Below are 24,532 nucleotides of genomic sequence, written 5' to 3' on the forward strand. Positions count from 1 at the left end.
CTAAAAGACGAGCGGGGCCATTTGGCGCATAAGAACAGCGAAGACGACAAAAATAACACAAGGACAGCCAGGGAACGTCAAACATTCAATCAACCTTTAATCATAGGTTAAAAGTTGAGAGCTCGACGTTCCCTGTGTGCCTCTGCGTTGCTTTCGTCGTCCCCGCTGGCGACTCTCTAAACCTGTCCCTGCGTCGGATTTTTACTTCATCGATATTACTGTAGAACGGCGGTTCTCAACTTATGCCATTCGATGGGACCCATGATCAAGCCAGCACTACCTCGAAGAACCTAATTATAATTACTGCTAACAATTAGACAAATTATAATTGGGACGGCGCCGGAAGATGTCGCTTGAGGTTTGCTGGATTCATTCAACTTCCTCGCAGATAATGCATTGCGCACTCTTAAAAATGAACTTCAGCTCAGAGAATTACGAACACCATAAGAGCAAAAAAAAAAAAAAAAAAAATCAGGCCAGATAACGATGTTATTCGAGATGATGGCTGGCTAGGAGCGTGCTATGAGGTGAAGTTCATTTCTAAGAGTGTGGGCTACCACTGATGCTTGTAAATCCCAAACCTGCGTAGGCAGGAGGGTCGCTCCGAAATCTCTCCGAAGTAGCTCTGGCTCTCGAAGTGGTTGAAATACTTTCGAAACACAAGAGAAAAGCAAAGGCATGGTGCGGGGTTGAGCGACGGAGTGAGCCAACCGATGAAGGCCATCGCTCCTGGCTCTACTGTCAGCCGCGCCCAGCTAGTTCTGCGATATCAGTTCCAATGCGAACCATCAAATGCCGAACACTGACCGAGAGCGAGTCTTGGTAGGAGGTCAAGTTGAGTGTGGGTCACTCACGGGTGCTGAACGGAATTCTGTTCGCGGAACCTCAAGACAGAGCTCATAGAACCGCGGTTGAGAAACACTGTACTAGAGCCACAGCATCAAACCGAGATTTTTTCCGATTCGGTTCGGGTTCGGGTCCTGGCATAATGGTTCGGTTCAGCTCCAGGAGGACACACATATCGGTTCCGAAAGGGTTCGTTGCACGAAGTACATGCCCTAAAATTCGAGTTGGGAAGAATCCATAATTTTCCGAATCCGAATTCAAGGAAGGTTCTGGAATCCACGAATCCTACGTATCTCGAATCATTCGAATCACATCGTAAAAAAAATATATATATAAAAAGTTGAAGAAGCCAAGGAAAACAAAAAACAAACAAACAAGAAAAATGTTTCTATAGTAAAGTGTTTTGAAGCACAATTTGATATCTTTGTTTAACGAGAAACCAATTAAATTATAATTCACTTGCTGGAGCATACATACCCGTATACTTCTTCCTAAATGTAATTTATTTAACATGTTGTTCATTGACTACAGCTCTCGAGCCTGTATCTTTCCGTGAAACTAAGAAACAATCCAAGGCAAAACAGTGTTCGTTTTACACTTGTAATTAGAGTTCCTGCTTGAACTCTTGCAGTCCAGAGCAATGTAGACAAACAAACAAGAAAACACCCAACGACCAATCAGGCTTTCGGTGGGCTCCGGAAGTGCAAATTTTAAAAAGAGAAACAAACAATCGTGTTTGGTGGATTCGAAAGATTCGATTAGTGGTTTTGGGCACTGTGATTCGGATTCCTGAATCTTGAATCCCTGCCTAGGATACGAGGACTCGCGGATTCGATTTGTCCATTCCTACGTCAAATCGTAGGGAAGTTCCGAAAGCTTTATTTCTATTCGCATGTCCTAGCGCAACAGTAAAGACCCCAAACAATTTTATATCAGTACAGACTTTGTTCTTTTTACTTTACAAACGATTCATGTATGAGATTCCCTTTCCTTCCAACGCGCTGGCCGCAAGACTGTAACAAGAACGCTTGTCCACAGGAAAACGAAACTATCGAGTATAGAGCGCGGTTGTCCGGCGTTGCCTACATCGATGCGGGCGTATGCATTTCCGCCTGTATTAGAGACACAGGTTACAAAAAATATCGCATGAACCGACCACTTTTGGAACAGGTTGAGGCACATTAGGTAGGCAAGATGTAAAACGGTCAGTCTCAAACTCTCGATGCTTTGGAGCCGGTTTTGAAACGGTAATATTATATGTATACAGGGTATCCGGTGAGAAAGTGTCATTAAATTTCTAAAAATAGGATAATAACTTCAGAAAATTACGAAACTACTTGGAATACACACACACAGACCTTTGACACAGATTCACGCCATTTGCATTCGCATCACACATTAATTAAGGTAATTTTGCTAATTGAACTCGAAAATTAGCGAAGCAAAGGTAACGTTTTTCTTGGTGAATTCAGAAGCCAAAGGCCATCTGGCCATCTGGGACATCTGGGCCATGGCCATCTGGGACACCCTGTATACCGGGTGTCCCAGAAAAAGTGTAATTGAATTATAATTTAAAAAAAACTACACCACCTAGAATCATGTGGTCAACAGCATTTGTTCTTACTAGGTTTTTGCCACCTCCTGATGTGAATGTCGTGTAACATAACTTTAATTATGTAAATTTTTGCCAATTGAAGTCGGAAATTTGCGAAATAAAGGTCACTTTTTTACCCCACCAATGTAAAGAGAGTGTCTAATTTACTCAAATTAATCTTGGTTGACAGTGGTATTCAGGGGCTATCCCATTAGAAAAAATAGCCGAACATCATGCCTTATACGGAGCTAGCGCGCGACAAAATTTTCAGCGCAATCTTTGTCAGTCCGACGAAAGGAGGTTGGTAACCCAGCCCACACCTGCATCGCAGAAAGAGATAACACAGCTTATCACGTCCGACTTTCGCTGGGAGCACATTTTCCCTCTCCTAATTTCAAGAACTGTTACTTTTTCTACTACACTCTTAAAAATGAACATCACCGCATAGCACGCTCCTAGCTAGCCATCTACTCGAATGATATCGTTATGTGCCCTGATTTGTTGAAAACGGGAGGCGTACGCTTTTTTTGTGACACTTATGCTGTTCATAATTGTCACAAAAAAGGCGTACGCCTCCCGTTTTCAACAAATCAGGGCAGATAACGATGTCATTCGAGATTATGGTTGGCTAGGAGCGTGCTATGCGGTGAAGTTCATTTCTAAGAGTGTACAGTCAACCCTCGTTTTGTGAACCCTTGATTTATGAATTCCCTCGGTTTATGAACAGCGTCACAAAAACCAAACTTTTTCCATGTATTTCCCTCTCGGTTTATGAACCCTCGATATCCGAACTGTGAACGGATTTTCAGGGAACGAACCGCAAAAGCACATGTGTTAATGACCTCGACTTATGAACGGGGTTGTTGATGCACCGGGAAGTACTGGGATCGCGTCAATAAAAATGAACAAATAATGAAGGTGAAGCAGCCGTGCAGTGTCCCACAGACACAAGAACCCAAGCAGCAAAATCTACTGAAAGTCGAGTGCAATAGGGGTGGCCGGGTAGGTGGAAGTCCTTGAACAGACTCGTGAAACTAAAGCACATCGATAAGACACATACCGTCCACTCCTATTGCACTCGACTTTCAGTACATTGTGCTGCTTGGGAATTAACCAGAGGTGACTCACCCGTTTTGTGAGTGGAAAAGGTTTACTACCTGGGAGACCTATGACGGCCTAGCGGCCTTCAGTTTCAATCAGATCTGGAAGATGGAAACACTTCGTGTCTCCAAGAGAAGGCGATCACTTCAAACAGCCGGCGACAAACGGGATACGTATTTACAGTTGGAAACAGCCTCACCCCTCGGCTAATATGAACGCCGTCCTGAATTGGATTCACCGTGAACGTGGAAATAAACGTAATTAGTGCATTTCCTGTCGTGTTTCAGCCAATTTCTCTTCCGCGCCCCTTGTACCTCGATTTATGAATCCCTCGATTTATGAACGATTTTTCAAGAAACGAAGGGTGTTTATGAACACCCTTCGTTTCTTGAAAAATCGAGGATTGACTGTATCACTCTGTGGGCTGGGTTTGGAACCTTCTTTCGTCGGACTGCGAGCGATTGCGCTCAAAAAGTTGTCGCGCGTTATGGTCCGGTGCTACGAAAAGCATGATGTTCGGATATTTTTTCTGATTTGATAGCTCGTGAATATCACTGTCAGTTATCATTAACTTGAGTGAATTGGGCACGCTCTTCATATTCGTGGGGTAGAAAAAGTGACCTTTACTTGGCAAATTTCCGAGTTCAGTTCGCAAATATTTACGTAATTAAACTTACGATACATGACATTCACACCAGGATATGGCAAAAACCTAGTAAGAACAAATGTCGTTGACCGCATGATTCTAGGTGGCGTAGTTTTTTTTTTTATAATTCAATGACACGTTTTCTGGGACACCCTGTATATACAGGGTGTTTCACCTAAGGTGATAAAAAATTCTAACTGGTTACGTACTCGCCGGAGGATTGTCGGACTTTCGGCAATTACGTTCGGGAAACTTTCGCCACCATTGAGGACAGCTTTGGACAATTTTCAATCGCGGGAAATTTATTTTTTTAATTGAAGTTTGAAAATTGCCAAGCGACCCTCACTTTTTTTTTTACAGAAATATGAAGTCCTCCACGGATAACCACAGACCCAACAAAAACTATGCACGCTGTGGCAACAGAAATAGCGGAAAAAAATTAGTGAAAATTACGCTTTAGTCCCGCCTGCTTGATTTTCGCAAAAACGCGCGCGCGACATGTGCGTCTAGAGGTGGAAGTGTCCCCGCCTTCATTTGTTTTTCCTTCCTTGTGATAAGACGGTTATATTGTTTTCTTTGTGATTGGTCGGTAGTCACCATCACCAAGGTCAAAGCGGGGGAACGAAAGTTAAGACAAGGGTTTGGGACACTTCCTCCTCTCCACGCATCTATGGCGCGCTCTTTTTTGCGAAAATCAAGCAGGCGTTGCTAAAGCGTAATTTTCACTAATTTTTTTCGACTATTTCCGTTGCGATACTGTGCATAGTTTTTGTTGGGACTGCGGTTAACCGGGGAGGACTTCATATTTCTGTAAAAAAAAAAGTGAGGGTCGCTTGGCAATTTTCAAAGTTCAATTGAACAAAATAAATTCACCTCAATTAAAAATTGTCCGAAGTCTTCCTAAATGGTGGCAAAGGTTTCTAGAAGGTAATTGTCGAAAGTTCCACAATCCTCCAGCCAGGACGTCGCCAGTTCCAATTTTTTATCACTTTAAATGTCCGGTGAGAAAGTGACATTAAATTTCTAAAGGTAGGTTTAACTTCAGAAAATTATGAAACTACTTGGAATACACACAAACTTTTGCCACAGATTCAGGCCGCTTGCATTCGTGACACACATTAATTAAGCTAATTTTGATAATTGAACTCGAAAATTAGCCAAGCAGAGGTAACATTTTTCTTTGTGAATTCGGAAGCCAATGGCCACAGCACACTATTCCAACCGAAATCACAGTTTTTTTTTAGAATATTTGTAAAAAAATTTGACAACCGCAAAACCGTCACTTGGCAAGGCGTGCTCCATGAAATTTGCGCTTGCGTAAATGCTGGCTCTGCCTTTATCGAGACAAAGTGGAAACAGCCACACCCGATCGAGGGCATTACCGCGGAAACCGACGTTATCAGTGGCTGGGGACTGACAGTATGCACATTGATAAGGGCGGAAGGTGTGATTACCCAAGCAGCACAATGTACTGAAAGTCGAGTGCAATAGGGGTGGACGGGTAGGTGGAAGACCTTGAACGAACTGGCGAAACTAAAAAAACATTGACAAGACATATACCGTCCACCCCTATTGCACTCGACTTTCGGTACATTGTGCGGTTTGGGTATGTCCTTGGTCGCATAGGAGGGAGGGTATTTGGATGGAACGAAAAGCTCCGCAAACGTAAATATCAGCAAGCGCACCTCGCACGGGGATGGTTTTGCGGCTGTCAAATTTTTGTACAAATCTTCTGAAAAAAAATTGTGATTTCGGTTGGAATAGTGTGCTATGGCCATTGGCTTCCGAATTCATCAAGAAAAACGTTACCTCTGCTTGGCTAATTTTCGAGTCCAATTAGCAAAATTAGCTTAATTAATGTTTGACGCGAATGCAAACGGCCTGAATATGTGGCAAAAGTCTGTGTGTGTGTATTCCAAGTAGTTTCATAATTTTCTGAAGTTAAACCTATTCTTATGACACTTTCTCACCGGACACCGTGTATAAACACAAGTGTACGAGTGTACGAAGATGGGGTAGTTGGTATCTTGACATATTGTTGAATGCAGCAAGAAACAACATCGGAAGAACGAAGTTGACGCCTCGTCTAACCCCCTGGATAAAGCGGTGCGGTTCCGTTTCGACTCCTAGATGGCGGCGGCTTTTTCGGTCCGTGCCGGTTCGGTTCCTGCAAAAAATAACGATTCTTTCTGGTTCTGGTTCGGGTTCGGTTTGATGCTCTGACTAGAACATACCTTCAAAAAATCTGTGTAAACCCTGCATGCCAGTGGACCGCTTCAGTCGCAGGCTAGGTGATCTCTCGGGTGAATTAGAGAAAAGATTATTCGAGTGCAGGAGACTGGAAACGGAGCTTTTTGGCTCGACGTTTTGAGGAGTTGTTGACAACGTTCTTGGTGACCAATAAATGGAACTGATTGACCTAGTATGCCAGGCACCGATAAAAACAAGTTCGCAGAAGTTGGCGCGGCTTCATTTTACTATGATGGACGATTATTGGACGATATTACGCTACGTCGGACTAAATTATCTGAAAATATGTGTGCCGTCGCGGACAAGCTTGTCCATGTTCGGTACAATATACGCCGAATAATGATGATTCGGGGCTTTACTTCGGGTGGGGGGGGGGGGCAAGTCTATATCAACATGCGTCTGCGAGCAGGTGTCTTCTGTGACAACTAACAAACGAACATTCAACGCAGCCCGTAAGACTGCAACTACGCAATCACTTTGACACGATGTTGATACAATAGTAGTTAAAAACAAGAGGTGACATGTTTTCTCATGACACAGCAAATAAAGAGATTGCTGACCGTGTGATTGATCAAAGCACTCAAGGCAAGCCACGTTTTATGTCGTTTTATGTTCTTTGTAGTGTCATCTATATGAGACACAGGTTACCCCAAAGCATATGGACCTCTGCAGCGCGCCGTGATGCCATTCAGCGTCGTCTGCAACGTGCCTTAGACCTTCTTGTGGCGCATCTTGCTGACCGTGGGTTGTCGGTCTCGCCGGCTAAGACAGTAGCTACGGCATTCACGCGGCGCTCCTTCACCAAGTACCCCCTACTGCTAGCTGGCTCTAGACTGAACTACGTCTCGCATTATCGGTATCTAGGCATCATCATTGATAGGGGACTGACATGGTCGCGGCAGATCAACTCCCTTTCTGCTAGCGCCCGCATCTACTGTAATGTGCTCCGGCACCTCTGTGGATCCACATGGGGCCGGTCCTGTGCTGACCTCCATCGTGTGCACTGCTCCCTGTTGCTTGGCGTTATGCGCTATAGCCTGCCTGTCCTTTATGGGCTCTCCAACACTCACGAGCGGGAGCTGCTCAATATTCAAGCCAGAAGTCTCCGTCTCTGTTTGGGAGTGCCAAAGACAACCGAAACCTTCTCTGTTTTGGCGGAGGCACGTGAGCCATCGGTGCTTATTATTCGCGATAGTGTCGCCTTACACGCGTACACACGTTATCTTGTCCGCCATCCAGCCCATTACCTCTGTGACATTGCGCAACGTTATCCCGCATCTGCATTCGGTCAAGCTATTTGCCGTTTACGAAGCAACATCCCCTCAACTCCCGCCCGGACTTCCTTTGCGCCACCCATGTGGACACTTCACTACCCCACTGTACAAACGTCAATTCCGGGCCTTAGGAAAAAGAAGGTTGTGCCAACAGTTGTGGCCTGCCAACTGACCTTGTTCCACATCTACAGTCACCACCGGCATCGCACCCAGATATACACCGATGCTTCAGTCTCTCTAGTTGGGTCGTCTGCTGCCTTCTGCAACCCAGAGGATGGAGCTGAGCACGGCTTCAAGCTCCCTCTTATGTCATCTGCTGAGGCCGAGGCATTCGCACTACTGGCCGCTTTGAGACATGTCTCCTCGTGTGCGCCCAGGGCCTGGTCGGTCCTCACTGACAGTAAAGTGGCTCTGGAGGCGCTGGCCTCTTACTCTGCCGCAGTCATCAGTGACACCTATACCACGATCATCGCCCTGCACTCTGAACTTGTATCACTGGGACACGAAGTGGTGTTCCAATGGATCCCGAGCCATGTCGGAATTTCAGGCAATGATCGTGCTGACGCTCTTGCTCGGCAAGCCCACGACGCTGAGCAACCAACTGTCTTTCCCCTTGCGCAGTCTATGTGCCAGCTGAAAATCCGCCGCTTCACTGCCAACCGCACACAGCTCTTTCAGCAAGAAGCTATACGCACCAATGCCTTCCTCAAATCCATTGACCCTTTGATGACATATGCTGTGCCTGGCCGCATCCCGCGCATCGAGGAATCGCTGATTCATCGGCTGCGGCTGAATGTGGCCCGAACTCCTCTCCTCCTATTTAAGATGAATCAGCACCCATCACCTCTTTGCCCAACGTGCAACGTAGAAGCCGATGTGCCACACATTCTCATTGCCTGCCAGCGGTACGAAGTCCACCGATCGAGTCTCCGGCGCCGCCTTGCTCATCTGGGCTACCGAGAGCTTTCCCTCGCGGTGCTACTTGGCCCTACCCAGCACGCTGAAGTCACGTCTGCGCTGACACGATTCCTTCGGGAATCTAAACTGCTGGGCATTCTCTGATGCGCAACGATTAGTGAAGGAGCTGTTACTTCTGTATTTTTTTTATAATTTTCTGTACCCCAGCTGTTTTCTTCTGTTTGCTTGAAAGCATTAGGGAATAGCAAGCCCACACCGTGGCTAACCTTTCCCTTTCCTTCTTACTTTGCATTAAACATATCCCCCCCCCCCCCCCCCAAAGCCGTGGCATGCGACCTGCGCAGTTCCTCCATGCATGACTCAATGCGGCTCGCAGGCACGAATGAGTTCGGCGTCCCTGTCGTAGAGTGATATGATCCATTAAAACACCCTAATATGGAAGCTAGTTTTTCGGACAATGGCCAGAGCAATCCACTCCCTAAAAGTTGTACTCACTTAGAAAAGACACTTAAAGAGATGCAGTCTTGCAAAAATGCACCTTTTATTTTATACGGTACAGGAAATGTACAATCCTCACAAGGTACGTCGCTATAACGTGCAGCTGCTATACGTTGCAGTCGTTATAAGGTACGCGTGTATGGGGTACTCAGATAATAGGGAGTTTTAGTTGGCCACTTCTGCTCCTCCGATAACTTTCCGACTCAGCTTTCCGCAAATGCGCATGCGTATACTGAGTCGGAGATCTCTATCGGCTACGAAAAATATCGGAATCCCACTCATTCCGAATTTATCGGACTTCTTTCGTGCGAGCTTTCGTGCTCCCACTCAGCTGGAGCATGCGCAGAACGTTTAGTTACAACAAACAATATGGTGACAACAACAGAAACAATATCGTTCGCTCGCGGCGTGCGCTGCGAGCGATTTTGTTCTGCAACTTCCCGAAATCATGGCTGGGCGACAACCACGGGTACAGTAGCGGATATTCTGAAGAAAGGACAGCGGACTGTTGACGAGGCGTAGTGTGCGGACTTCGCAGCTTGTGTGACTTCCCTCGTCTGGACCAGTGATTTCCCCAGAAATTCATCGCTGGGGGGGGGGGGGGGGTGCCGAGCTTTCAATTGGGGGGGGGGGTTAAGCTTGGTCAAGGTTCCGCTTACGGAATTTTTCTTAGACACGGAAAGAACCGTGGCACAATGGTGACATATCTGCACAGCTTTCCCGTTTTATTTGTACATGTTAGAACACAGTACATTAGCATACAGATTCATTATGAACGGCATTTCAACATTAAGGTGCATAATGACACGACCGACAAAGAAAAAAGACTAGCACCTTATCTCACGAAGCTCAATGAATACTTAGCAACCAACGGTGAAAACCTTAGATGAAAAAAGCAGAATACCTTGCTTGATTGAGTTGGGCGCAAATGGTTCTTCATGATCCACATTGAGTTTGCAGGCCCGCATGCATTTTTGCTCGACTATGCGCGCAATATATGTATATTGAACAGTCACTTTCAAATGATTCTAGAGAAATGCATGCTACGATCATCTGCATGGCTGTGGTCCTACAGCCCAAGTTTGACAGTACATGATGTAATTCGCTGCGCCGGACTCACTACGAGCTAGAACGTGCTGGTGGCCGAGTTGGTTGGTGCCACCTGAGAAATTTCAGGGGGGTGTAGCAAAAATGCAGGGAGGGTGTACAGGGTGTACCAGAGAAATCCCTGGTCTGGACGCCTAAGCCTAAGTGAAGATGTGCATTGTTTCGCGGACTATTTTGACCTAAAGCGGTTGCTGGCGCATAAATGCGCAGATAAACATTTAGCAACATTACGTGTTTCACAACCATTGATACAAATGCTTGTAACACGCGTTTCATGCGCATAATGTAACTGGATACTATAGTAAACGAAGTTAAGATTTGTGCGAACAGATGGCGTCCCGCTTGATTTTCCGTATCGGTGCGTCGTTCTCGGTGACTTTTCGTCTGGAAACTAAAACTGCGGACAAGCGCTTTACGAATTATTCCCACCGCCTCTTGAGTCTTACCTGTTTTTCGGAGATCGTAACGATCGGCTTGTTATCGTAGTGGGAACTAAAACTCCCTATTAGTGAATTTTAGTACAACCGAAAGAATAGTGTGGTGGTTCTGCGCAATGCGCAAAACTCTGCTTGTGTCTTGCGCGTGCGCAGAATCACCATCGCAATCCCTTACGTAGGAAAATGCGATAGTGTACGATATGCTAAGGCTCACTAATAAGGTGTAGCGTATATCAGTGACACTCCTGATCCGGTACGCTGTACGTAAAGTAACCTACTTGAGGGAAAATATGTCTTTTGACAATCATTACGCACGCTAAGAAAAAAAATGAATACTTTTACTCCTTTTGGGGACTAAATGAGTTGCCACAAAAAAATAGTCCATTTCGGGAGTAAATGCACGGGAGTAAATGAATGCTACAGAGCGGAGACTGCATTTACCGCGCTGTTGTAAGAGTCCCAAGTACATAATTCGTGTGCATGCATTAACATATTTTGAAGCAAACCGTCAACCGTGATATATCGCGTGATATAAAATCTTGCGACATACATAGGGCACAATTTGCGGAGAAAGATGCCCTAACTGTTTCTTACTCTATATGGCTGGAAAATATCTAGGTTGTCTGCGTTATACAGTCTTATGCCGCTCAAATTGAGCAAGGGCACACATTTACGTAGACTGTTTCATTTAGGAGCCCATGCGCGAAGTTTAGTGACAATTTACAGTGCTGGGGAGTAAATGCCGGAACTAAATGTCGGGTTAGGGGACTAAAGTGGGGCGTAATTGTGGGTGGCAGACTAGGGGAGTAGAAGCTGCAATTACTCCCCGTTTTACTCCTTTTTTTCTTAGAGTGCGAGGGGGGGAACTAAAAGAAAAAAAAAAACATTTTGACACATGCAACACAATCCTCATTCACAAAGCATGGGTCTGAACAGGAATATCAAGTTCGTGCAAGTCGGAATAGCAAACTCAAGATCGCGGGTTCGATCCCGTCCGAGAACGATAACAATATGGGGGAGATAACCATTGCTTCCTGCAACATGTATCGGAGATTTCGGGCGCAATGTCAAAAGAACCCCTGGAGGTAAAAAATTATATGCAGTCCTACCCTGCGGCATATGCAACATGTCGCCACAAAAATAGGCTGTCTTACCTTAGTGCGGTTGACGCGGCGTCAGGTAGCGGCAGCGCGTGCACTGCGGACGCTAACCTGTGCGGAGTTGTGGGTGAGACGCCATCGATAGTTCCAGATCATCGGACTGTCGCGCAAGCCCTACAGGTGCTACTGCGACTAGGCCAGGCGTCTTTCGGGAGCAGGACCGCGGAACTGCAAGGACCTTAGTCTTCCTTCCTGAGTTGCAGCTCCGTAGCGGCCTGCAACTAACCCGGGCAGCAGGGAGCTGGTCACGAAAAGCAGAACGAAAAAGAACATAAGAAGGTGCATCGGCGTATCCTCGGGCGCCATGTCACAACATTCCCAAAACAAACGTACATCCTCCAGGCGAACAGGCTCGGACCCCACGTTGTGCGCCAAATGTGGGGAATTCTCTACCTTCAGTCCCTTAAAGGACGGTAGTCCAACGCTAGGGGTCGGCCCCGACCCGTTCACCTTCCCGAAGAAAGTACAAACGACATCGTAAAGAACAAGCGAATGGTTTATTTCACGATCTGGGCTTCGATGCAGACCGCAGGCTGCTCCCGTTCTGTTTCGTGACCAGCTCCTCCCGGGGAGACCCACGTCGCTTTCTTCTCCGTCTTTACTCGTGGAAATTTCTCGAAGAAAGGAGACAGATTTTTTACGAAACACATTTCGAGGAGAACTACTGCTTACAAAGCTCGAGTCGGGTATGCTCCAAACAGGGGTCTCACCCGTTCGCCTGTAGGTCACCCGTGCACGTCGTTCTTCCGCAGGAGCACATCCTATGTGTTCCGGAACATGCCGCAGCGAGAAAAGAAACAGAAAAGTGGGGAGGTCACCTTTCATTTCTCACAACTGAATGAAATTTATTTATTTGTTTATTTGTACATCCTTGCTGCCTTAAAAAGGCTATAGCACGATTAGACGTACATTGCCGGTGAAATCATTAAGAGATAGTTCCCTGACCGTACCAGGAATAGAGTTCCATTGAACAATCAAGAGAGGAAAGAAGCTATACCTTGTGGGATGACGCGGCCGGACACGGCGGCGCCGTTATCTCGCCGGGAGAGGGCAAACTGGCTGTCTCTCCCGGCGAAGATTATTTAACTCGAGACCGAAAAGGCAGGAGGCCTCTTTTTTCTGAGTGGAGCGTGGTTCTTGGCCCGAGCAGCACAATGTACTGAAAGTCGAGTGCAATAGGGGTGGACGGTATGTGTCTTATCGATGTTCCTTAGTTTCACGAGTCTGTTCAAGGCCTTCCACCTACCCGTCCACCCCTATTGCACCTGACTTTCAGTACATTTTGCTGCCTGGGGGAAGATTGCTGCCGCACGGTTCACTTGGAGACAGTCCATGTAAGTTCCCGTGTACTCACATCGAGCGCCTTTTCTCACTACGCAGCGACTGAAGGAGGAGGAGGTATCAACATAATCACGCAATCATCCAACCATTTGGTCGCGGGCAGAGCTTATCGCGCAGCAGAATCTATGAAGCGCGCACGTTTTTATTGTATTTTTGGTGAGATATCCAAGAGCCTTGTGCAACATCACTGCGCTCAGCAGCTCCGTCCGTCAGAAAGAACCACACGGATAGTTTGTTCGCGCGGTACAGAATCTGACGACTGACGCGCAGAAGGAAGACAGAGCGAAAAAGAAAAGCCACCCTCTGTTGCCAATGTTACAAGCTCTATTATTTTTGATCTAATACACCAGGTAGAGCAACACCCGATCTTGTGGAAGCTTGCCGATGAGCAAAACCGAAATGTACCGAGGAAAGATGCGATGTGGGAAAAGATCGCGCTTGAAATGGAAAAGAGACACCCGGATGTCGAAGGAACGGTAGATGTGTACATTAAAACACTTCTTGGGTCCGCATATTCACAGCGCAGTCGTTGTATCAGTTGCTGTTAATTAATAATAACGAGTTGGCAGCATTCGCGTTCCAATCCAAAAGGTATCGGCTCAGGAAACTAGCAGTTTCATTTAAAAACGAGAAATGTGTGAGCAGTATGCCGCACGGCGGGTAAGACAAAGGGGGACAAAATTTATTCCCCAAGCCGGCCACTCTGGGGTCACGCATATTCATAGTTGTCTGGCATCATAAATTAACCATGTAATGGTATAATATTTTAGGACGGTCATTACACAAGCCTACATGGTAGCACCCCGGGGTCATCATCACGTCATGAAGTGCATTTGCGGGAGCCACTGTGTGCATACATTGTGTTTTGACAAGCATCAACGAGAACGATCAGTTGTAATAAAGGGAGCCAGTTTTCCGCGGTTTCACTATTCTTACGTGTTTCCCATTCATCGCGGCCACACAGTTTGGGAACTGCCACAGCGCTTTAGAGTAACGTGCTTTGCCCCTGGATAAAGCTATAGTGCTGAAAATGCAACACTTACGTGATAGCGTCTCGCTTTGTCATGACATATTTCATAATTATTCACTAGGGGAGCTTCCTATAAAACGCGATATGCAAAAAGTGCCAATTCGTGAATTTCGTTTTCTTCCATAATTTTATATGTATGTATGGGACGGTAACGTACCCCCACCAACAACAAAAAAGAAAGAAAGAAAGAAAAGAAACAGGAAAGATCATAAGAGTTGTTTGAGTGGGTGTTGCCTCGCTATGCCACCAGTATACGCGATGAACGTTTTACTGGGAATGAGTAGTAGACACAAAAACATGGCCTGTCCAACGCCTAAGACAACGGGGCCAATGAAACGCAGGAATTTGAAGCTACTAAAGCTAGCCAAGCTAGCCAAAAAAAAGCAAGACGGATGGAGGATAGAGGATGAAGGGTGGAGACGCGTTGAGGGTGCATGAGTTCGTCGGGGAGAGCAAAGTATTAGATGGGCCGTTGAGCAAGACCTCCGTTCTGCTGATAGAGGACAAGGTTTCTTGCTTTAGCGGAACGTGCGGCAGAAAAACCACCATACACACACACAAAAGGTGTACGCCCCACTCTGTCCTCCAATCAGAAGTGAGAGCTCTATCATTCACGGCAATGATTGGCGCAGAACCTGCTAGGCGGTGAAGCTGTTTCTACTGTGTTCGAAAGGTGCGACCTTTACGCCACAGCCGTCTCTGCTTTACACCACACTCAATAACCGTCAGACTGCTGCGGAGTCACGGTAAAAAACGACGACGCACAGCTTTCACAGTACTCTCTTCTACACTCTTTCCCGCTCACTCTTATTTACGAACGTTTTATGCATTTAGAGGCATGTTTAAGCGGACATAATTCGAAAGAACCTGTTGCAGACGGGTTACGGAAAGACTGGCTAGTATACTGTCCCGCATATCGGCTTCTATACTCTCCTTCTGCGCTTTGCTATGCGGAGCAGAATGTATTTAAAAGTGCACTCTTAAAAATGAACTTCACCGCATAGCACGCTCCTAACCAACCATCATCTCAAATGATATCGCTATCTGCCCTGATTTGTTGAAAACGGGAGGCGTACGCCTTTTCTGTGACAATTATGAACATCATAAGTGTCACAAAAAGGCGTACGCCTCCCGTTTTCAACAAATCAGGGCAGATAACGATATCATTCGATATTATTGTTGGCTAGGAGCGTGCTATGCGGTGAAGTTCATTTTTAAGAGTGTGGCCGCATCGATTCTCAAAACCTTGCTGTAGACAAATGGGTCCTCGTGTCGTAGCTCCCGTAGAAGGCCATTTTGCAGACCGTACTCTTTCCTCAGCACTCATTCATTTGTCTATAGCTTCTTTAACCGCTTCTTTTCGTGGCAGCATTCACTATCGTCAATGAGAAAAGCAGGAGCCACCAATTGTCGCTTTCTTTCGTCCATTTTGTACGAAGCGCCATGCACATAAAATTAATGCTGCAACGTTCCGCCGGCTTCCCCAACATCTGCGCTGACAGCACATTGGAACACCTGTGTAGGCATTCCAAAAGGGCGTAGCCTCAGCGCCTTATCATTTACCCCTCTCGCTCCTTCAGTCGCTGCGCCGTCAGAAAACACGCTCGTGTAAATAGACGGTTCCCAGGAATGCTTCCCGTGTACGCTTCCCCGTTGACTGATTAAAGAGTGTACTTTTCACTTCTGTCTGTGTCTTCCGTTGCAGCGGTTGGGCAAAAGACTGGTTGGGTTCTACCCCAAGTGGGATCTAGGGGGCGGAATCCCATAGCCTGAACACATCAATGCGCGAAAAGAAACGTACAATGTTCAAGGTGACTTGGGGACGAGGGCTGTGCAAAACTAAAATAGGAAGAATACGGAATGTTGATCTGCTCATGGACTATCAGGTATGCAGATACCTGAGTCTTTCCAAAGTTCACAGGTGACGAATTCAACTTCTCCCCTTTTTTATACATTGTTAGGCGACGAATAAGCCCAGAGAGAGAGAGAGGCAGCTTGGCGTATGGTTTAATGGCAGCCAAGCGAAAGAATGCGGGTGCTCTGAAACTCGCGCTAAAGGGCCGATGGCGATGAGCGCGGCGATGCTTCTCCCTCACATCTTCCCGTCGAGGACGAAGTCATCCTGGGTGGGGTTTGCTTAGAGGATGAAGGGTGTTTGTAGGGCTTGAGGCGGAATACGTGAGCATTTCATCGGGAACGGCAGTGGCGGTCGGATGGTAAATCTGCAGGCTCCACGGAGTAATTAAAGGGGCACTATAATGCAAAAACAACTTGCTCTCAAGTGAAAGTCAGTTTATCAATTAGTACGATTCAAACAAAATTAGTTCACACAACGTTACCGTTTAAAAGAAAAGCGCAATGAAAATAGAGCCGTCTTTGGCGGCAACGAATGGGGTCCCCAAGAGGCAAAGATTGTCGGCACGCAATGAGAGAGAAGGACAATCACGAGCATACAGTGTTTCGTATATGCGCGGCATGATGAGCACTGCTCCATTTTCCAATATCGATTCACTGAATTGTAGACCACAACATTTTTCGTAACTGTTCCCCTAACACATTTATATTCACGTCCTTGGGACAGCGACGCCAGTCCGCTTCGCGACGCGCCCTGTGTGTTTCGCCGGGACTGCTGCATGGCGTGGCACACACGTGCACGCACAGCATGGACTGAAAACACCGGTGCACGAGCTGAAACGACGTTCTCTGTTTAAGCCGAAGCAAGAAATAGTCCAGCATAATTTTTATTGTAGCTTCGTAACGGAATCGAAGTTTTGAATTATTATAACACGTACGCAAAGCATCTAACAAATTAACAAAGCACCTAACGTAATTTGAAGTGTACTTGTTTTTGCATTTTAGTGCCCCTTTGACGTCAGAGTTAGTTTGGAGTAACTAACGTCAGAGTAGTTAACGTCAGAGTGCCACAGACATGTATCCTACAACATCGGCGACCTCGTCTGGCTCTGGGTACCCGTTCGCAAACCAGGCCTCTGCGAGAAGCTCATTTGCCGCTTCCTCGGTCCCTATCGTGTCCTCTCCAAAAACTCTGACGTTAATTATTTATTTTTATTTATTTTATTTATTTATGAAATACTGCAGACTCCGTTGGAGTCCGAGCAGGAGTGGTCTCTGACACTACACAGAAAGGAATGCAAACAAGTATCTATCACACAAGAAATTCAAGACGTTATCACATAATGCAATAATAGAATAGCAGCGCTTTGCACTTCACGAGATCACAAGTGTTTGACAGGACAAGTGCTACATACGATCGAGACAGGAAAGAAAACTTTCTAGTGATGTAAATGCAACCTGAGGGATATTATTCCAATCTTCTATTGTGCGGACAAAAAATGAATTTTTAAATCTACTTGTACGAGCATATATTGGCATTAAACTGTATTCATGACGGTGTCGGGTACTTCTAGACTGTATGCTGGATACATACTGGTCAGGGTTGAGCCCTAGTCTACGGGTATACAGCATGTAGAGGAATTTTAACCACGCGCATTTCCTTCTATGGGCTAGAGATTCTAAACCGGCATCGCGAAGCATTTGTGTTGGCGAGCTACGCCTGTTGTATCTATTAAAAATGAATCTCGCTGCAAGGCGCTGAATCCTTTCAAGTTCACCTATGTCTTTCTGTGTATTGGGATCCCATACCACGGCAGCGTATTCAACCGATGGTCGAACAATAGAAGCTGCGATCTTAAGGTCCTTGCTAGTACAGTGAAGCTTTCTGCGCAATAATCCCAGCTTCCTACGAGCCACTGTGCATATATTTGCGATATGTTTGGACCAGGATAATTTATCTGTAATGGTTACGCCGAGATACTTATATTGACTTACTTTTGTTATGGCAGTATCACCTATGTTATATGTGAACACGAAAGGATTCTTTCTTGCTGTTATGCTCATAAAAACGGTCTTTTCAAGATTAACAACCATGTCTCACTGGGAACACCACTCTGACACTCTATGTAAACTAATATTTAAGTGCTCCTGATCCTCAATGGATGACACAGGAAGAAACAATATACAATCATCCGCAAACATTCGGATTGAAACCTGGGGACCTACAAAATCTGGTAGATCATTAATGTACAGTAAGAACAATAATGGGACTGACCCTTGGGGAACACCCGATTTGACTTCTAGAAGGCCCGATAGTGTTCCACTTATGTCCACAAACTGCCTACGACAGGATAAGTATCTTTGGATCCACCTAATGATGTTGGATGGTACCCATATAGCAGACAATTTAGAAATCAATTTATTATGTGGGACCTTATCAAATGCTTTGAAGTAGTCAAGAAAAATTACATCCGTCTGGCCACCCTTATCTAAAGTTTTTGAAAATTCATGAACTGTAGTTACGAGTTGAGTGACAGTGGAATAACCCCGGCGGAATCCGTGTTGGCAATCTGACAGAATGCCGTGTTCTCTTAAAAATGCAGTTAGAGCATTTGCTATCACGTGTTCCAAAAGCTTGCATGAAACAGATGTTAACGAAATAGGCCGATAGTTAAGAATATTATGTTTGTCACCCTTCTTAAACACTGGCACGATACGAGCGATCCGCCAATCTTCAGGAATACTGCACTGCTCAAGCGAACATTGGAATATTTGCACTAAAAATTTTCCTATCGTTTCGGCATATCTCCGGAGAAACATATTTGGAACACCATCAGGACCAACAGACTTTTTCACATCTATATTGAACAGCATGGATAGAACACCAGGATAGGACACGTCTATGTGGAGATGAGGGCCTTCATCATTCAAAACTGTCACGCAACCAGTATCACTTTCAGTGAATACACTTTGAAAATATGCATTAAACAGATCCGCCATCTCTTCATTGTCCGATATAACAGAACCATTATTCTGAATCTGCTCGACACACTTTTTATGTTCAGAAAGATACTGCCAAAATTTCTGCGGGTTCTCCGTCGCAAAGCGGGGTAATGAGTGTGAGAAATAATATTCCTTAGTTTGTCGTAACTTTCCCTGTAGGGACTGTTTCAATTGTGTTATTTTTTCCTTGTCTAAATTTGACTGTCTTCCTAACCTTTTAATGTTACGTATAATGTGTATTATTTCTCTAGTAACCCAAGGATTATTCCTCTGAGTACGCTTCCTTTTGTTTGGAATAAAGGTATCTAAGCAGTGTTTACAGTGATTCTTAAATTTATTCCAAAGTACATTAACGTCGCTGTCTGTAAACGTATCCAAAGCCCGGTTCAGATATTCCACAACCTGTACGTCATTGGAAGCATTATAATTTTTAACAGTGATGATTTTTGAAGGCCCATTATTCCCTACTCCACTTAACATGACAACAAAATACACCAACCTATGATCTGATATGCCCTCATCAACTGAAACAGTAGCCCTCCTTATACCACTGCTGACAAGTACAAGATCTAACAAAGATGCATATACGTTTGTTATTCTGGTGGGTTCGTGCACTATTTGAATTAGGTCATAGGCTGTCATCATATCTAACAGTACCTTTGAGCTCACAGCATCACTCCGACCATACCTGAGGGTATCCCAGTCAATGTCCCCGAGATTAAAATCTCCTGCAATTATGAGCTTATGGTTCCGATAACGATCAACATAGTCATGCAATTGATGCATAAAATCCGGCACCGCTCTAGGAGCGCGATACACACCGATCACTATTACTGTATTCCCGCGGAAGTTAATTTTACAGCATAGACTTTCATGTTGTTCGATCTGATTGAGAGCAAGTACCTCGACATTGTGTTTTGCAAGTATGGCGACACCGCCTCCCCTACTTGAACGGTCCCTTCTATATACTTTGTAAGACGGGGGGAAGATAACGCCATCAGGGTGAGCGGAGCTTAGCCATGTTTCAGTAATTATCATGACATGTGGATCATAACTTAGCAAGACATGCTCAAGTTTATCACATTTATTTACAACACTCTGAGCATTTAAACATACAAATCTGAATTCTTTTTCGCATTCACTTTGTCACTTCGCACCCAGTGGCCCCGTGTGTACAATATTACGTGCATTCTTATGGTCATCCCAAACATACAACGTACCATTAATGTATAACTTATCCCGAACTAGCCTTACGTTGTCCCCGCGTTTCCTTTCCTCTTGGGTACTTTCCCACAAACACTTTCTTTTACGAAGCGTTTCCTTGGAAAAATCATTTCTAACAAAAATGTTAGTACCTTTTAGTTTTGCAAGATTTTTCATTACACTTTCTTTTTCTCTAAAATCTTGGAAATACAGTATGACTGGTCGGTTACCCTTCGGTTTTCCCAAGCGATGAATTCTAGCAACGGAATTACACTCAACACCCAGTTTATCTCGAAATACATCTTCGACAATTTTCTTTCTCAGCTCATCTGCCGTTTCTACAAGGGTCTCAGGTACTCCATGAACAATAAGGTTTGAGCGCCGAGACCTATCTTCCAAGTCGGTTATCTTATCTTGATGTGCTCTAAACGACTTTTGAAGCAAATCAACAGAAACCTGAAGTGAGGACATTTGCTCAAATACAGGCTGAATTCCGGACAGTGCCGTTTCACATTTTACAAGCCTTTCATTTACAGAGCTTATCGTTTTCTCTAATTTGTCGTAAGATTCTTGTAGCCGACCAATTTCTCCCTGAATCTTATTTTGACCTTCAAGTAATTGGCTAAACATTTCGTCAACGCTAGGTCCTGGGTTGCTTTCAACGTCACCGCACATCAATAATTCCAAAACAATGAAACATCGGTACACAATGTCACGACACGTTTTTGGGCATGGTAACACGACAAGGCAAATGCAGTTACTTCGAATATTTGAACAAGGCTTACTAACCTGAATCAAGAAGAAGAACCGTCTCGTTAACAGCATTTCCAAGTGCGTGTCACCATGCCCACTGAACTGGAAACAGTGAAGCTCGCTTTTATGAGGTACTGATAACACCGTTGACGCTGTCGCTCGTGTTGTCATTATCCAATGGCTGGTAGCTCGCTGAGATACTGTACCGCAGTGTAGATTGCAGTGTGACGAGTAGCGCGATCGTGGGTCTTCAAGCACGTTTCCCAAGCAGCAAAATGCACTGAAAGTCGAGTGCAGTAGGGGTGGACGGGTAGATGAAAGGCCTTGAACAGAACCATGAAACTGCAGAACATTGATAAGACACATACCATCCACCCCTAATGCACTCGACTTCCAGTACATTGTGCTGCTTGGGTTGTTGCACTGTATTCGGAAAGTAGGTGCATGTCCCTCGGAGCAAACCATTGATGAAATTCGGTGGAAGCTGCTGCACTCCCGGTTGTGACTACAACCACCTGAAGCAAGAAGAAGAACCGTCTCGTTAACAGCATTTCCAAGTGCGTGTCACCATGCCCACTGAACTGGAAACAGTGAAGGTCGCTTTTATGAGGTACTGATAACACCGTTGACGCTGTGGCTCGTGTTGTCATTATCCAATGGCTGGTAGCTCGCTGAGATACTGTACCGCAGTGTAGATTACAGTGTGACGAGTAGCGCGATCGTGGGTCTTCAAGCACGTTTGTTGCACTGTATTCGGAAAGTAGGTGCATGTCCCTCGGAGCAAACCATTGATGAAATTCGTGGGAAGCTGCTGCACTCCCGGTTGTGACTACAACCACCTGAAGCAAGAAGAAGAACCGTCATTACCGTCAAATTACTCCGTGGAGCCTGTCGATTTGCCATCCCACCGCCGCTGTCGTTTCCGAGAACATGCTCACGTATCCGGCTTCAAGCCCTACAAACACCCTTCATCCTCTGAGGAAATCCCAGGCAGGATGGCTTCGTCTTCGGCAGGGGGGGGGGATGTTAGGGAGAACCATCGCCACGCTCATCGCTATCTGGCCCTTTAGCGTGGTGGTGGGGGTGCTCGTGAAAGGGCTCGCCGTTGTCGGCCTCACATAGGTGGGCAACGTCACGACTGACGCCCTAGGGAAATGTGCGTCCTGGGCCAACTTCAAAGGGAAATGTGCTGACATATGTCTCCCTATATGACTCCCTAAATCCAGATTCCCATAGCAACAGGCGAACTTTGGAGAGTTGGGTTGAATATATTGTGAGGAAGAACCATCGCCACGCTCATCGCCATCGGCCCTTTAGCGCGAGTTTCTGAGCACCCGCATTCCTTCGCTTGGCTGTCATTAAACCATACGCCAAGCTGCCTCTCTTTCTCGGCTTATTCGTCGCTTAACATTCAGAACGCATCTCCAGTACGAAGTCGGGAGACCAAAGCGGAGGTTTGTGACGGTCAGGTAATGAAAGGGGGATGACGAAGTCGCACCTCCACCAAATGTTAGGCGGCGAATAAGCCGAGCGAGAGAGGCAGCTGAACGTATGGTTTAGTAGCTGCCAAGCGAAAGAATGCGGGTGCTTCGAAACTCGCGCGAAAAGGCCGATGGCGATGAGCGTGGCGATGGTTCTCCCTCACAATATATTCAACCCAACTCCCCAAAGTTCGCCTGTTGCTATGGGAAGCTAGATTTAGGGAGTCACGAGCAGATGACGAAGAGATATATCTCTCACAGCGTTTAATTATGAATCTAACCGGCCTTGACTGAACTGCGTCCAGTTGAATACGATGGATTTTTTTTTCTTTCTATAATAAAACTCAGTCATCAAACTCAACGATGGAAATTGATGTTCTGAGACTGGAACACAGAAGCAAGGACAACACAACACACAAGCCTGAAATGCTTAAGAATAATATTTCGGAAGTCGTTCGGGAGGTGTGTTAGCTTAGCTCAATTCGTACAGTCCTGGACCAGCAATCCAGACGATGTGGGCTCGAATCCTACAGCCTGGCTAACCTTTTCAATGACTTCCTTCTTTCTTTCGATTGCTAGTGTTTTAGCATCCCTGTCTGTCTGAGGGTCCCAAAGAACTGAGGCGTAATCCAGAATTCGGAACACAAGTGTTTTGTAGGCCAAGAGCTTTGTGTCTGCGGACGCCATCTTGAGGGTGCGCTTTAGGAGACCAAGCTTTGTAGCGAATAAACTTTGTACGGGATTTAAAAGTGTCTTTTCTGTCTTGCAGAGCAATGAGCGAGTCAACCCGTTTTATTGCAGTCTGTATTTTCCTGCTGTCTTACCTTATTCGAGGTGAGTGTGATTGACCATAGTGTGATGTACAGCTCGAAGCAGAGTTAACTGGATTCTCATTGATACACGCGAAGATAGTCGCGTTCAGGCATTTCAGCATTGTGATAAAACAAATGAGGATGCACGGAGTCTAGTGGCAAATTTATCGAATTTGCTGTCCGCCTTCGCACGTATCAGTGAGATAACAGCATCACATCCGTGCGATATCGGCCAGCATACACCTTTAAATATTCGCGGCAACACAAACAAACATCACGATGACAACCGCATCTGAGGGCAATGCCGAGTCAACAGCTCCTGGCAAGGCAGACACATCCGCGTCACAAGTGGGACAATAGAAACACTCTTTCCCTTTATTTCTCTTAAGCGCCGCTAGAGTGCCTCACTTCCCGCTCCGCCGCAGTGCCGTGTATGCCAGAGGGAGTCTTGCCATTAATGGGACCTGCCTATACCTGAGGCTCCACTCACTTTTTGAGGTACCTAGCCAATCGCAGGTCGATATACAGTTGTCTAGTATTAGATCCATCCAGTACTTATACCTCACCCTTATTTACTGGGTACCACCATTCTGGAGACACTCGACTGATACGGATTGAAACGGATATCACTCGTGACAGTCCAAAACGACGGATTTTGCGCCCACTTTTATCAACGCCATCTGCATGGAGAGAGGCATGTTGGGAAGGCTCAGAATTGCAGAAATGGTTGCTGGCAGAAGTGACTGGCCAGGAGAGCGCTACAACCGCTTCTTCGTAGCAGACGACTGCTGGTACGAAGTTTTAAATCACGGAATGTAAGTAGATGGAATCAAAAATCAGCAAAAATGTATGTATAAATAAAATGAAATTATATAATGCAAAATCCTACGTATAAGGGTCGTCCTACTTGCTATTTTTTGCCTGGTGTCACGGTCTTAACTAGGCATAACATTAGCGACGAAACATCCAATTTTCGCGTAAATAATGATGGCGGAGCGAAAGTTCAAGCTGATTTTGCAGATGCGTGCATGAGGATATATACTCACAGTATTAAATTAAAGTAGTCCGTGAAATTTTTTTGTCACGAAATCACCGCTTCGCCGTTTCAAGCACCATCCTCCATCTTGGAGAAAGTTTGGTGTCATGGCAGCTCCCATGGAAAACGGTAACCAATGAGATGCGCCTAAGTTTGATTGACAGGTCGAGCCTCTTTTTTAGGCTTCT

At 45.7% G+C, this 24,532-nt stretch overlaps 1 protein-coding gene across 1 annotated transcript in view; it reads left to right on the plus strand.

Moving 5' to 3' along the window:
• Positions 1–24,532, plus strand: part of LOC135369397 (uncharacterized) — a 31,415-nt gene that overhangs the window by 680 nt on the left and 6,203 nt on the right. The window contains exon 2 of the mRNA XM_064602993.1: positions 23,266–23,330. Within this exon, the coding sequence (XP_064459063.1) occupies positions 23,270–23,330 (61 nt within the window). The 5' untranslated portion in view covers positions 23,266–23,269. The remainder of the gene's footprint in view (positions 1–23,265; positions 23,331–24,532) is intronic.

Source organism: Ornithodoros turicata, chromosome 1, assembly GCF_037126465.1.
Source record: "Ornithodoros turicata isolate Travis chromosome 1, ASM3712646v1, whole genome shotgun sequence".
Classification (NCBI taxonomy): Eukaryota; Metazoa; Arthropoda; class Arachnida; order Ixodida; family Argasidae; genus Ornithodoros; species Ornithodoros turicata.